The sequence below is a fragment of the Gobio gobio genome (assembly GCF_949357685.1).
Source record: "Gobio gobio genome assembly, chromosome: 2".
Taxonomy (NCBI): Eukaryota; Metazoa; Chordata; class Actinopteri; order Cypriniformes; family Gobionidae; genus Gobio; species Gobio gobio.
Genome location: NC_137098.1, coordinates 2,560,649 through 2,573,234, shown reverse-complemented (window position 1 = coordinate 2,573,234; position 12,586 = coordinate 2,560,649). Strand labels below are relative to the sequence as shown.

Here is a 12,586-nt window from a genome sequence, read left to right as displayed (position 1 = left end):
CCTACTTATCAAAGGTTTTAATAGAAATAGAAGAATAATTGTAATTTAAGAATAAGATGATGTAGGTGTTTGAATTAATATTCTTTTTACAATTAATCATGCAGCTCTTCCATTAATACAGATATTGCCTCTTTTCAGATTATATTTTGATATCTGAAATCCGTACCTGATGCTCGAATTCGAGCTCTGATATCGTACCTCTTTGTCTGTGAAACCTTCAATGTGTGATTAAAGTTAGCTAGGCAACTAACTTAACTTAAGTTAACTAACGTTAAGAGTCACAATATGTCAGTCGCCTGTCATAAAAGTCTTTCAAAAATATATAGATGAATCGATTTCAGGAAATTTAATTTATAATATAAAATATAATATAAGCTAAAACTATAATATAAATCATGTCAACTCATGTCTCAACTTCCACAGCTAAGTAGCGACATCGCTAGCTATTTTAGTCTGACTCTGGTGACCAACTAACGTCACTATAACTAATTATATAATAATATAACGACCAATACAACCAGAAACAAATGTTCAGTCTTACTTGTGAAAGGTAATTCCCCGAGAACTGTTTCCAATTGTGCGGTGATTTGTACAGCCCCGAGCAGCACACGAAGCAGGCATTTTTCTCAATTCCTGTTATTAGAGTTATTGGAAAGTTGCCCTCCGCAATATGGCGGCGTCGTTGACGTGCGGTCCAGCGGCCAATAGGGCGTCTATGTATTTATTATGTCTATGGTCATAACGACAGCTCCAACCAATGCGGTTCAAACCATGGTTTTGCAACACAGGTACCATGGTTTCGGGAAACCGAAGTGACTAGCTAGTTGATTTCTTTAAAGATGCATCGTACTATGGTAGTTAAACCAGCGAGTTGCATCGTTGTACGGGAAACGCACCCCAGATGCGCATAAGCATGGTGGCACAATTAGGATTAATCCCTCTTCACCAAAGCCTGTGGAGAGATGTTTGTTTGTTTGATTGTTTGTTGGTTTTTCCCCATCTAATAAAAGTTGTCATTAAAGGAGTTCTCCATCGACATCTGTGTGAAGGATGACTTTGGAGACATTGTCGAGGTGAAACTTGAAAAGGAGAAATACTTAGTCAATGTTCAGTGGTTTTGTGAGCATATCAAAGTGAAAGCACCCTCTGGAAAATGCTTTGAGTTCCCCTGTCATCTCTGGATAGCAGACGACAAGGAAGTGATTATCCGAGAAGGCACTGGTACGTGCGGACTCACTTTGTTCTTTATCCAGTTTTAAAAGAAGCATTATTATTATTTAGTTTTATTATTATTTTTAAGTGTTAAAATTCAGTTTTTCAGTTGTTATTGAATCATGTCTCAAATGCTGTCCTTTCTATGTGTAAAATGTGTGCTATGTATTATTCCTTTGTGTGTTCATTTAGCTAAATTGCCTCAGAATGACCCTGAATGGCTTAAAGAGCAAAGACGAGAGGAACTGAAATCTAGACAGAACATTTTCAGGTTTGACATTTTTTCTTTATTACTTGCTAGATACAGTTCAGTGTGCTTGACACGCTAATATTATAAATACATTGTCACATATACATTATAGGCTACACCGGTCAATAGCAACAAATGTAAATTTGTGTGTGTGTGTGTGGGGGGGTATTCTATTATAACAATGATTATAATTTCACATTATAACCAGAAACATCTGAAAACTTTTTATTAGACCTTTGCACTGTTTTAAATATATTTTAAGTTCCCTTTCAGTGGGTCACGTTCCATCTACGTCGGAACTGACCAACGAATTGGGGATCTGTTTTTAGAAACCAATCGACTTCGATGCTGCGTTCCACTTCAGTGATAAACGCATTTGCGAACTTCCCTGAGCTCTTCCCCTCGGGGGAATCCCCGCCGCCATTTTGAAGTGCGTGTTCCACTTCGTGAAGTTTATATGGACAGACCCTTGCTCCCTCGATTTTGACCGAGGTAGCGAGTCTACTTCATATGTACACTTCAGGCAGCTTCATATACCACAATGCAACACGATTGTGACGTCACCGCATATAGCGTTTAATTTACCCCACCACAAAGAACTCTATGATATTTTGTATTACTTTTTAAAAACATTTAAAACAACCCAAATACACCTATATACATATAGAATGCTGCATTAAACAATAAATCAAATCCATAGTGGATTCGAAGTGATCAAGGGCTTAGGACGTTCCAGTTCAGTGACAGTCCATTGCAAATGTTCCTCCAGTAGTGGCACTCATGCAACGTAAGCAATGACGCACATATAAGTGAACGAGACGGAGGGAAGATAACGAGTGAAGGGCATAATAAAAAGTGAACTGGAACGCAGCACGAGTGTTTAAAAATGAGCCAATGAAGATTGGGGCGATGCGTGAATCGCATGCCAATCTTCATTGGCTCCTTTTTAAACACTCCAAGTAGATTGGTCTCTGAAAACAGATCCCCAATTCGTCGGTCAGTTCTGACGTACGTCTCCGTTCTCTCCTTCAGGGAACGGGTTACATACATAACCAAACCGTTTAATATGAAACTTACAATATATTTAAAATAGTGCAAATGTCTAATAAAAAAGTTTTCAGATGTTTCTGGTTATAACGTGAAATTATATATAAATTATATTAATTGGGCCATTTTTAACATTCTTAACATTCAGAAAAAAAGGTTCAAAACCATACTCAAGGCTGGACATTGGATTCTTCCACTCTACATTAAATGTTTATAACAATAATCTCCACTAAATATTTTTACTCAGATTCTAAAGTAACAAGTAACTCACTACTTGAGTAATTTTTTCATTGGATAGGTTCTTACTTTTACTCAAGTCATTATTTGGGTTATTCGAATATTCCGATCTATTATGACCTCTGACCTGTAAAGTTTCCAGAATAATAATCATACGCTGTTTGTTAATTGGCTAGAGGAGAACTGCCCCCCCCCGACTGAGCCTGGTTTCTCCCAAGGTTTATTTTTCTCCATTCTGCTCCTGATGGGGTTTTGGTTTCCTTGCCACTGTTGCCTCTGGCTTGGCATGCTCAGTTGGGAACACTACATTTTTCTAAATTTTTCAACTAAATATCGAAATAAATCTAATTATTAAACTAAATTAACCATATAAACTAAATTACTGATCTAAAGCCCACACTGTCGCTGTATGATAATTGAAATGAACTGAGGACATCACCGTTTTCGCCAGAATGGCTATACAGCTGAATAAAATTATGCTGCATTATTTTCCTGTTTAACACTGTAAAGCTGCTTTGAAACAATCTGCATTGTTAAAAGCGCTATATAAATACAGTTGACTTGACTTATTTACGGTGGTCCAGTACTGCGCAACTCAACAAAATGTGAGAGCAAACATGAGTTAACACAAAGGAATCAAAATAGGCCATACAATCTAATAGGCGCTTGATCCTGCGGTGCTCCTTTCATAGCGATACAAATAAACATTTACATTATATTTATGCATTTAGCAGACACTTTTATCCAATGCGACTTACAACTGAGGAGGACAGGAAGTGGTCCATCATGAAGAGTCGAGAAAACGCAACAAGTGCCTGAAATACTGAGTCTGTGTACATCTGTATACTGAAGAATCTGATAAACACACAAAAAAACATTTTTTTAAATTAATGTACTGTATATTAGTTTGATAATGTTTTTTTATTCAATATTTTGTATTACTGTATTGTATTATATTTTATGGTACTAAATTATATTAAACATAAAAAAACATTAAACTGTGTTTTGTGAAAGAAAAAAGGTTAAAAAAACACAAGACAGCTGAAGAATTGTCTCTACACATTAAATCAGGCTGTAAAAAATAAAAACACTTCACCTTTAAATGTAATTCTTAGTGTCTGTCACGTATACAGTAGCACGTACCAATAGCAAATAATTAATTCCGGTAATCCAAACAATTAAGTAACAATAACATAAACGAACTGTGCACAAACAATACCGGACAATGAGGAACAGAAAACAGAGAGCATAAATACACAAGATAACAAACTAAAAGACTAACAGGTTTGATGATAGAATCAGTGTCCATAGAAACAGATTAGTGGCGGGAAACTAACGATAAACAAACTAAAAGTCCATGAAAGTGATACTAACTTAAAGGGTTAGTTCACCCAAAAATGAAATTTCTTCCATTAATGACTCACCCCAATGTTGTTCCACACCCGTAAGACCTCCGTTCATCCTCGGAACACAGTTTAAGAATGTAAGTCTGTGCACACTTTGCTGTCCACATCCAGAAAGGTAATGAAAACATCATCAAAGTAGTCCATATGTGACATCATATGGTTAGTTAGACTCTAAAAAACTAAGACTTTATTAAGCATTGTCTTCTCTTCCGGTTTTGTTTGAATCCTGCTATCGCACCAGATAACACGTCACAGCGTCTTACGTCAGCAGCGTCACTGTGGCGTCGTGAGCGCGGATTCAAACTAAACCGGAAGAGAAGACTATGCTTAATAAAGTCTTAGTTTTTGTTATTTTTGGACCAAAATGTATTGTCAACGCTTCAAAAGAGTCTAACTAACCAAATGATGTCACATATGGACTACTTTGATGATGTTTTCATTATCTTTCTGGAAGTGGACAGCAAAGTGTGCTTACACTTACATTCAAAGGACTGAACTAACCCTTTAATATAACAGTGTACATGATGTCCAAGTAAATGTTGTCATTTTTTTTTGTTGAAGATGGAGTGAGGGGCACCCTAAGTGCTTAGATGGCGAAGTTCCTCCAGAAGTTCGGTTTGATGCAGAAAAATCTTCAGAGTTTAAATGGAATTTCGTGAAAGCGTAAGTTCGGGGGAATGTGTCATGGCCACAGTCCTTGTTGATTTGATACTGAATTTTGCTCAGTTCTCCAGAATGAAATTCAGAACAAACACAGTACCATGCAAATAGTGTTCATGTCTATAATTATACTCTATGCATTCTGTTTCAGGGCTGTGGATGCCATTATTGTAACGATAGAAAATTACATACATCCCTTGAAAGACCTGGCAGATTATGAAAAGATTTTGAAAGGTTTTGAAAAGATATTGGAAGATGTTAACACCGAGAACAATCTAGGTTGGATTATTTCTCCCTTTGTCAAGAATGTTTTTTTTTTTTTTATATGTTTGTTTTTCCTAATTTAAACAAAAACTATATATAATTTTCCCCTTTGAAATCTGGACAGAGACCGTGATACAAGACTGGACTAAGGATTACATGTTTGGTTATCAGTTTCTGAATGGCTGCAATCCTGTCATGATCAGGAAGTGTGAGGAACTTCCAAAGAATTTTCCAGTCACAGATGAGATGGTGAAGGGCTTTCTGAAGAAAGGTGTCACACTACAAGAGGAATTAAAGGTCAGAAACATTAAGACATTCATCACTTGAGTTGGTCAAATCTTGCTTGTATTAGGGGTGTGCCATATCATATCGTCCACGATAATACCGGTATAAATTGTTACATGATAAAAAAGTGTCATATCGCGATATCAATGATAGCGACGCAATGGCGTATCACGCATTTACGTTCCCTAGCGCGCACAACAACAACACCTGTCAGAGTAAACACGAAGAGCAGCATGTCAGCCTCCGATAACCACTTAGTACCTAAAAAGGAACTACTTGGTTACAAGAAGAGGTCAGCCCTCTTGACAACTGCCTAAACATTGACAACTTAAAGCTGCTATTGATGTTTGCAGCGCAATATTTGACCGGAAGGGTAACATTGACAGTTATTTTCGTCAGTTACAGCTCGTTAGATCTAGCTTTCTGCCTTCTATGAATCAGACACTTAGATAAAGTAGTGCGTAAGATTACATTTATTTGAATGAATGGATTATAGCATTTATTTGGATTAATTATCGAGAGAGAGATTATTATTATAAATGCTTTGGCAATACTTTGTAACAATTGTCATGCCAATAAAGCACAATTGAATTGAATTGAATTGAGAGAGAGAGAGAGAGGGAGAGATTCGTACCTTTGTGACTGCGTCTGTTCAGCGTCTCTCTTAACGAAGATGTGGGTTAATTACTGAAAAATAGTGATGTAACCCCTTGTTGCTGAGAAATATAATGTAGTGATCCAGTAACTTAGCTATTTTATGGCTAAAGGTCGCGGGCGGCGTTAATAACAAGTTTCTGTGCTCATGAATGTGCAGCGCGATCTGCTCTCTGAATGCGTGTGTGTGTGCGTTTGAGCTTCAATAGCCCCGTTTACATGCACACTTTTATGTCATTCCGATTGAACAGTTCTGTGGACAGTTTACACAAGACGTTATCTAAACCGATCTAGTGTTGCTGTAAGAAACACCTCAGAAAAATTAATTTTTCTGTCAGGCGCAGTTGAAGTAGAAAGTGCCTGGGTCAAAAATGCTGTCAGATGAGATGGCGTAGCCAGGCTATGTCTGTCATTATTCAAACATTATCTTCATAACTTGTTACAAAAGAAAAAGTTTAACACTTCAGAAAAATGTGTTTATCCTTATGAAAGCAGTGTTTATATGCAGCATTTTCTTTCGGACTTTTAAACCGATTACTGCTCCGTGTAAACACACCTGAAATGAAAACAGCGCATTAATATAGAACAAGGATTCATCTGATTTGGAACTACCTGTGCATTAAACAATTTTATTGCAAAAACTTTCAGCCAATTCAAGTCAAAAATTCAGACAGACCATGGCATAAATTACATTAGTTGTTGTTAAAATGTTTGCTAAAATGTTATGTTATGGTTTTGTTTGCACTAATAAATGCTGTTGCCTACCAGCTGCAATAACCAATAAAACTTATTAACCATATATTTTTTCCTATATTGTCATAAATATCGTTATTGCAAATATTCTTGAAATATTGTGATATAATTTTGAGGCTATATCGCCCACCCCTAGCTTGTATTGTGACATCCTTCACATCATTTAGTTGACGTTCATTCTAAACTATACACCTGTGTACACGTGTTTACAGGCAGGAAACATCTACATAGCAGATTATAAAATACTGGACGGAGTGCCAACATCCAGCTCTCAGCGCTATTTGGCTGCACCCATCTGCCTGCTGTACAAGGACAGATTGGACCAAATTGTGCCGATTGCCATTCAGGTATCTGTCCCATATAGAATCAGTATCAAATGAAAACAAATTTACTACAATTTAAAGTGCTTCTCTGAAGTAAAATTCTTGGCTTTATTATATCTGAATCAGCTCAGTCAAACCCCAGGGGAAACGAGCCCAATCTTTCTCCCAAGTGATAATGAATATGATTGGATGCTTGCCAAGATGTGGGTGAAATCTGCCGACTTCATTATACACCAGTTGGTCACACACCTTCTCAAAACACATCTGATATCAGAGGTTTTTGAAATGGCCATGTACAGACAGCTCTCTGCAGTCCATCCTGTATACAAGGTACCCGTCTTGATATTTAGATTCAGTGCTAAACTGAAGATTGTGGTTTCATGTGTCAATTTATTGATGAAGGATTGCTGGTTCTGATATCCTTCCCTTTATTTTCAACCATGGTTTAATGTTAACCTAAAACCTCCAGGGAATGACATGAAAACCACTTTTGCTGTTTAATCAATTTGTATGATTTAATGCACATGTTTATATGTATCATTTGCTTCTTACAGTTACTGAAACCTCATGTTCGTTTCACAATTGCAATCAACGCAGCGGCCCGTGAAAATCTCTTCAATAAAGGCGGGATCTTCAGCCAGGTAGCTTTACACCTAATTTAATATATCCACACACAAACAGCATCTTGCTAAACTCCAAAGCAATTCTATTCACATTTGATTATTTCGTCTTTTCTTGCAAGCCATAATTTCTGTTTTTGATAGGTTTAAAAATGCAAAAAAAAAAAAGAATATTGTAGTTTTCTGTCTTTTTGCTGAATGCTCTTACTTATATTTCATAGGTTTCATTGTATTTAGTTAGCTTGTGTTTGCTTAAACTGACAGTAGTTCCTAAATTTCCCACCAGAATAAAACTTCACCCATAATCCCCAATATGGTCACTTGAGAAGGCTAAATAAGTGCTGAAAATATTTATGCAAAAGATTAACTGAATTCTTGGTATCCAAAGATTAGCAGCATCGATGTAGATGGGATGGATACAGTGATGCAACGTGCCATGGAGACTTTAACCTACGAGTCCCTGTGCTTCCCTGAGGCCATAACAGATCGAGGAATGGAAGATGAGCCCAAGTACTATTATGGAAAGGATGGGAAGAAGATCTGGGAGACAATAAACTGGTATGTAGTAGGGTAGCAACAGTTAGATCCTGTACTACTAGTGCAAAAGTGCAAATTAGTCCACATAAACTCCAGTGAAAATGTCATTAATTTGTTAATTTGTCATCTTGTTCTTCCTGTAGTTTTGTTTCTACTGTGGTCAAGATCTACTATGACAGCGATGAGGCCGTTCAAAACGATACAGAGATTCAAGAATTTGTTAAGGATGTTTCCTTTGGCATGAATAATTCTGACAGTGAGTCCAGGTTTAACTTATCAAAGGCCCTGTGTACACCTGGTATTAAGATGTGTTTTGGTCGATCCGATCACAAGTGGACGATGCTAAATACAGATGTAAACGCTTTTGACCACTTCCAGAGGTAGTCGAATTTATTTGACCGGATTGCTTTCGTAGTGTAAATGCCCATGTGGTCAATTTTACTCAAACAGCCTCTAAAAGACGTCTACTCTCCGCCTACTGACAGAACTCATAAACATTATGGGAAGAGCGCTAGTCAGATGGGATTTAAACTTTGTCGGCTGAAGAGCCAAGTTTGGTTTGAAGACGAAAAAAGTACCAAGCACAATGTTCTCTCATCTTTCCTGATTTCTAACACACACTCAGAGGTGGATAGAGTGCCCAAAACTGTACTCAATTAAAAGCACATGTAATAATATCAATCGTTACTTTAGTATTTTTTTTTTCTTTAGTAAGAGTAAAAAAATAACCAATGTAAAAACGACTCATTCCCATTCAGTGAGTCTATTGAATAACACTGGGAAAGCTTGGCCTTTCCAAACATATGGGATCACTGAAGGGATAACAGCATATGGGCACCTAGCCTAGTGCAGGGATCAACCAGTGGGCGTACTTATGAGTGTTAGGCCTGGCGTTGGAAGCTCAGCCGACAGGTGGTGGTGGAGGAACTCAACAGGGTGGGGAACACTACTGGGGCAAAATATAGCACGTATCCGATCCAAATTCGCAGATGCGTTCTGACGTGAATGACTGAAAGGCAACATGTTATTGTTTAGATACAATTTAATTTATTTAAATGATAATATTAATCATAATTAGATTTTTGCAACAAACACAGAAGGGACAAGCAGTATTTCTGGCATTTCATCTTTAGCCCCAATATCATTGCATGCCCATTGACGTGTCTTCTTCCTTTGTTCTACAAAATGTAATCAAATATATATATATATACCTACAAACGATACATACAGAGTATGTTCATTTCATTCGCTGTGTTTCTGCGGCTATCACAGCAGAAATTAAAGCTGCTGCTCTCCATGAGTTTTCCCGTCGTCTCCGGTTGCGTTCATATGTAAATTAAGCGAGCTTATTTTGTCCATTAGATCGAAAGATCTGAAAAAGCCCATACGTTTACCCGCCCAGACCCTCAAAGATATCAGGACAGAAGCAGTTAAAAGTGGACAAAAGAGACGGATTAAAACACCAGGTGAAGACGGGAACGTGTCTCCCACGTCTACTTGTGATCCAATCAACCAAAATGCATGATTGTTTATATTCTTGAATATTATATATGCATCTCAGTGCGTATCGAGTCACTTTTAAATGTGTGCACAAGGTAAATGCATACTGCCACTGTTTTACAGAGTTTCAAAAGCCTCTGAAGACTCGAGAGGATTTATCAGAGTACCTGACTGTTGCGATATTCACAGCTTCAGCACAACATTCTGCAGTCAACTTTGGACAGGTGATCATATAATATGAGTGTTAAAGAGTTGCTAGGTAAAATTCTGGATATTATCTATAATCTAATATCTGTGTTTCCTTTTTTATGTTCCAGTTTGACTGGTATGCCTGCATCCCCAACAGTCCTTCCACCATGCGCAAGCCGCCTCCCGAACAGAAGGGCCAAGTGGACATGAAGTACATCATGGAGAGTCTGCCTGACCTTAAATGTTCCAGCCTGGTTCTAGCAACAGCTTGGGACCTCACTCGGTTCCAGAAGAAGGAGGTTTGACGTCTGAATTGGATATACTTTCCTCTTGAAATAGTAGAGAACATGTTAACAGTCTACACTGTAAAATCTAATTAGTTAGACTTACTTAAAAAAGCATGCAAACCAATTGCCTTAAAAAAAGTAAGAAGTGAAATGGGAATAGTATGTTGTACTGACAAATGCTTTGTTAGTATAGTTTACTTACACAAGCGTACTTGATCATTTACTTTAGATTTACTCTTGACTTAGTATAACTACCATTGTGGTTACCACTGTTGTGTTTTGATGCTGAATGTTGAAGTCTGTGTGTGACTAAAGCACAGTCAATTGTAAGATATTGTCACAGATATAAAGGAATTATATAAACCCAATTCAAATTTCCACAGGTTTTTATAACATAAGTGTTAGCAATACAAATTTAAAAAGAAAACTGGTTACACTTTACAATAAGGTTGTATCAGTTAACATTAGTTAATGCATTAGTTAACATGAACTAACCATGAACAACACCTCTGTTCAGCATTAGTTAATCTGTGCCAAACCGCAATTAAACACACCTGAACCAGCTAATCAGTGTTTTACTTGGACGTGTAAGACCTTGATTAGCTGGTTCAGGTGTGTTTATTTGCGGTTGGAGCTAAACTCTGCAGGACAGCGGCCCTCGAGGACTGAGTTTGGAGACCCCTGGTTTAAACCAATCAATTCATCTTGACTTGGGTTTTAAACAAGGCATAGTATGTTAATAGATTTTTACAATTAAGTGAAGACATTAAGTAAAGTTAACTAAAGTTAGTTAAAAGGTAATTGTGACTTTTTATCTCACAATTGCGAGGGGGGGGGGGGGGGGGGGGTTGAATTGTGAGAAACAATTACCTTTTATTTTTTTATTTTGTGGCAGAAACAAGCTTCCGTAATATAGAGCATCAAGGTATGAATTAAAAAATAGCCCAAAGATGTTTTTTTTTAAATCTATGTAGGCTCAAATATTATTAATAATATCCATATTTTAAAATTAGGAAGAGTTCAGTTAATTCACGCTAATGTTATCAGCTTACTGTAATACATTTCCACCTACTTCACTTAAAAGTAGATTAAAATTGGAAATTCATATCAGCACTTAATCCCCCAATTCTTTGGGATGTTTTATAAGCTTGTCTAACGTAATGACTGTAACCAAGGGGGCGGAGCTTAGAGAAGGGTCAGTTTACCTTGTAAACAGAAAGAAAGATGTTGTTCTGCTCTCTGAAGAAATGACTTTTTTTCCAGCTGTTCTTAGGCATGTATCCAGAGATGTGCTTCACAGAGCAACCAGTGAAGGAAGCCATCAAGAATTTCCAAATGCAACTAGATCAGGTGACCAACAGCATCAAGAGCCGGAATAAGGGATTGACAATTAAGTATTGTTATTTGTCCCCAAACAAAATCCCCAACAGTGTTGCAATTTGAGAAAATACTTGTAGTGTTCACGGCCAATGTGTGCTTGACATAGAGCGACAGAAGAACAGCGACTTAAAATATCAAGTATTGTAAAACACAGAGCATTCTGCCTTTTGAGGCAATCTTTAGAAATTATGTTTGATTGACGTTTCTTGTATTTGACTCTGTCGTTGGGAAATAATATTACTTTGTAAAGCCATCTGTGCACGTATGTGTCTTATCTGAGGGAAAGAAGAACAGTTTATTTGGCTATGCTTTCAAAGAGCACACATAAGCTTGTGTTATAACCCATTTATTATTGTCTTTCTTTTTTATCCTTTTCTTTTTTCATATAAACTTGCATATTCATATATCCATACTGTGGTATTAATTTACTCATCTTTTGATTAATTTATTCATATTTGTTATTACATATATTGTTTAGATCATAAACTATTTTAGATTATTTATATTGCGATCTTACATCTATATTGATTTTACGCTGATTATCTTGTACACACATGTTTTGCAGTTGTTGTGTAGATTAATTTATTTTGGTATGAGGGTTTTCTGATAGAGGTCAGCTGATAAAGAATTGCTGTTATGGATGTGAAAAATGTTCAATGAATGCTGTAAAGGAGTGGTTTTGAGATTGTGAACATATCTGACTGCACTTCAAATTGTTGCTACATTTGTTTTTTTTCTCTCATAATAAAGAAATCTTTAATCACAATCAGAAAGAGCTTTATTGCCAAGTGTGCTTGCACACACAAGGAATTTTTCTTGGTGCTGAAGCTTCCAGTGCACATATACAATACAAACACAACAAGAACATAGTAATAGAAATTCTAAGAATAAAAATATGAAAATAGTATTAAAAAAATTATTAGGTCACAATTACGTTTAGTCAGAATTTACAGATTATAAACATATTTACAGTATATGAGTA

General features: G+C 36.7%; 1 protein-coding gene across 1 annotated transcript; it reads left to right on the top strand.

Moving 5' to 3' along the window:
* Nucleotides 1-779: 779 nt before the first annotated feature.
* On the top strand, nucleotides 780-12,368 carry LOC307140878 (polyunsaturated fatty acid 5-lipoxygenase-like). The gene is made up of 13 exons (XM_079840658.1): nucleotides 780-1,221; nucleotides 1,405-1,483; nucleotides 4,714-4,815; nucleotides 4,964-5,091; nucleotides 5,201-5,373; nucleotides 6,981-7,115; nucleotides 7,218-7,421; nucleotides 7,646-7,732; nucleotides 8,100-8,269; nucleotides 8,392-8,504; nucleotides 9,872-9,972; nucleotides 10,066-10,236; nucleotides 11,488-12,368. Exons 5-13 carry the CDS (start codon nucleotides 5,233-5,235, stop codon nucleotides 11,665-11,667), a joined length of 1,302 nt encoding a protein of 433 aa, XP_079696784.1. The 5' UTR covers nucleotides 780-1,221; nucleotides 1,405-1,483; nucleotides 4,714-4,815; nucleotides 4,964-5,091; nucleotides 5,201-5,232; the 3' UTR covers nucleotides 11,668-12,368.
* Nucleotides 12,369-12,586: the final 218 nt, after the last annotated feature.

Coding starts and splice junctions, on each gene's coding strand:
- LOC307140878 (XM_079840658.1), top strand. CDS start 5,233: ATGTTTGGTTATCAGTTTCTGAATGGCTGCAATCCTGTCATGATCAGG. Junction 5,374..6,980: donor CACTACAAGAGGAATTAAAG/GTCAGAAACATT, acceptor ACGTGTTTACAG/GCAGGAAACATCTACATAGC. Junction 8,270..8,391: donor ATCTGGGAGACAATAAACTG/GTATGTAGTAGG, acceptor TTCTTCCTGTAG/TTTTGTTTCTACTGTGGTCA.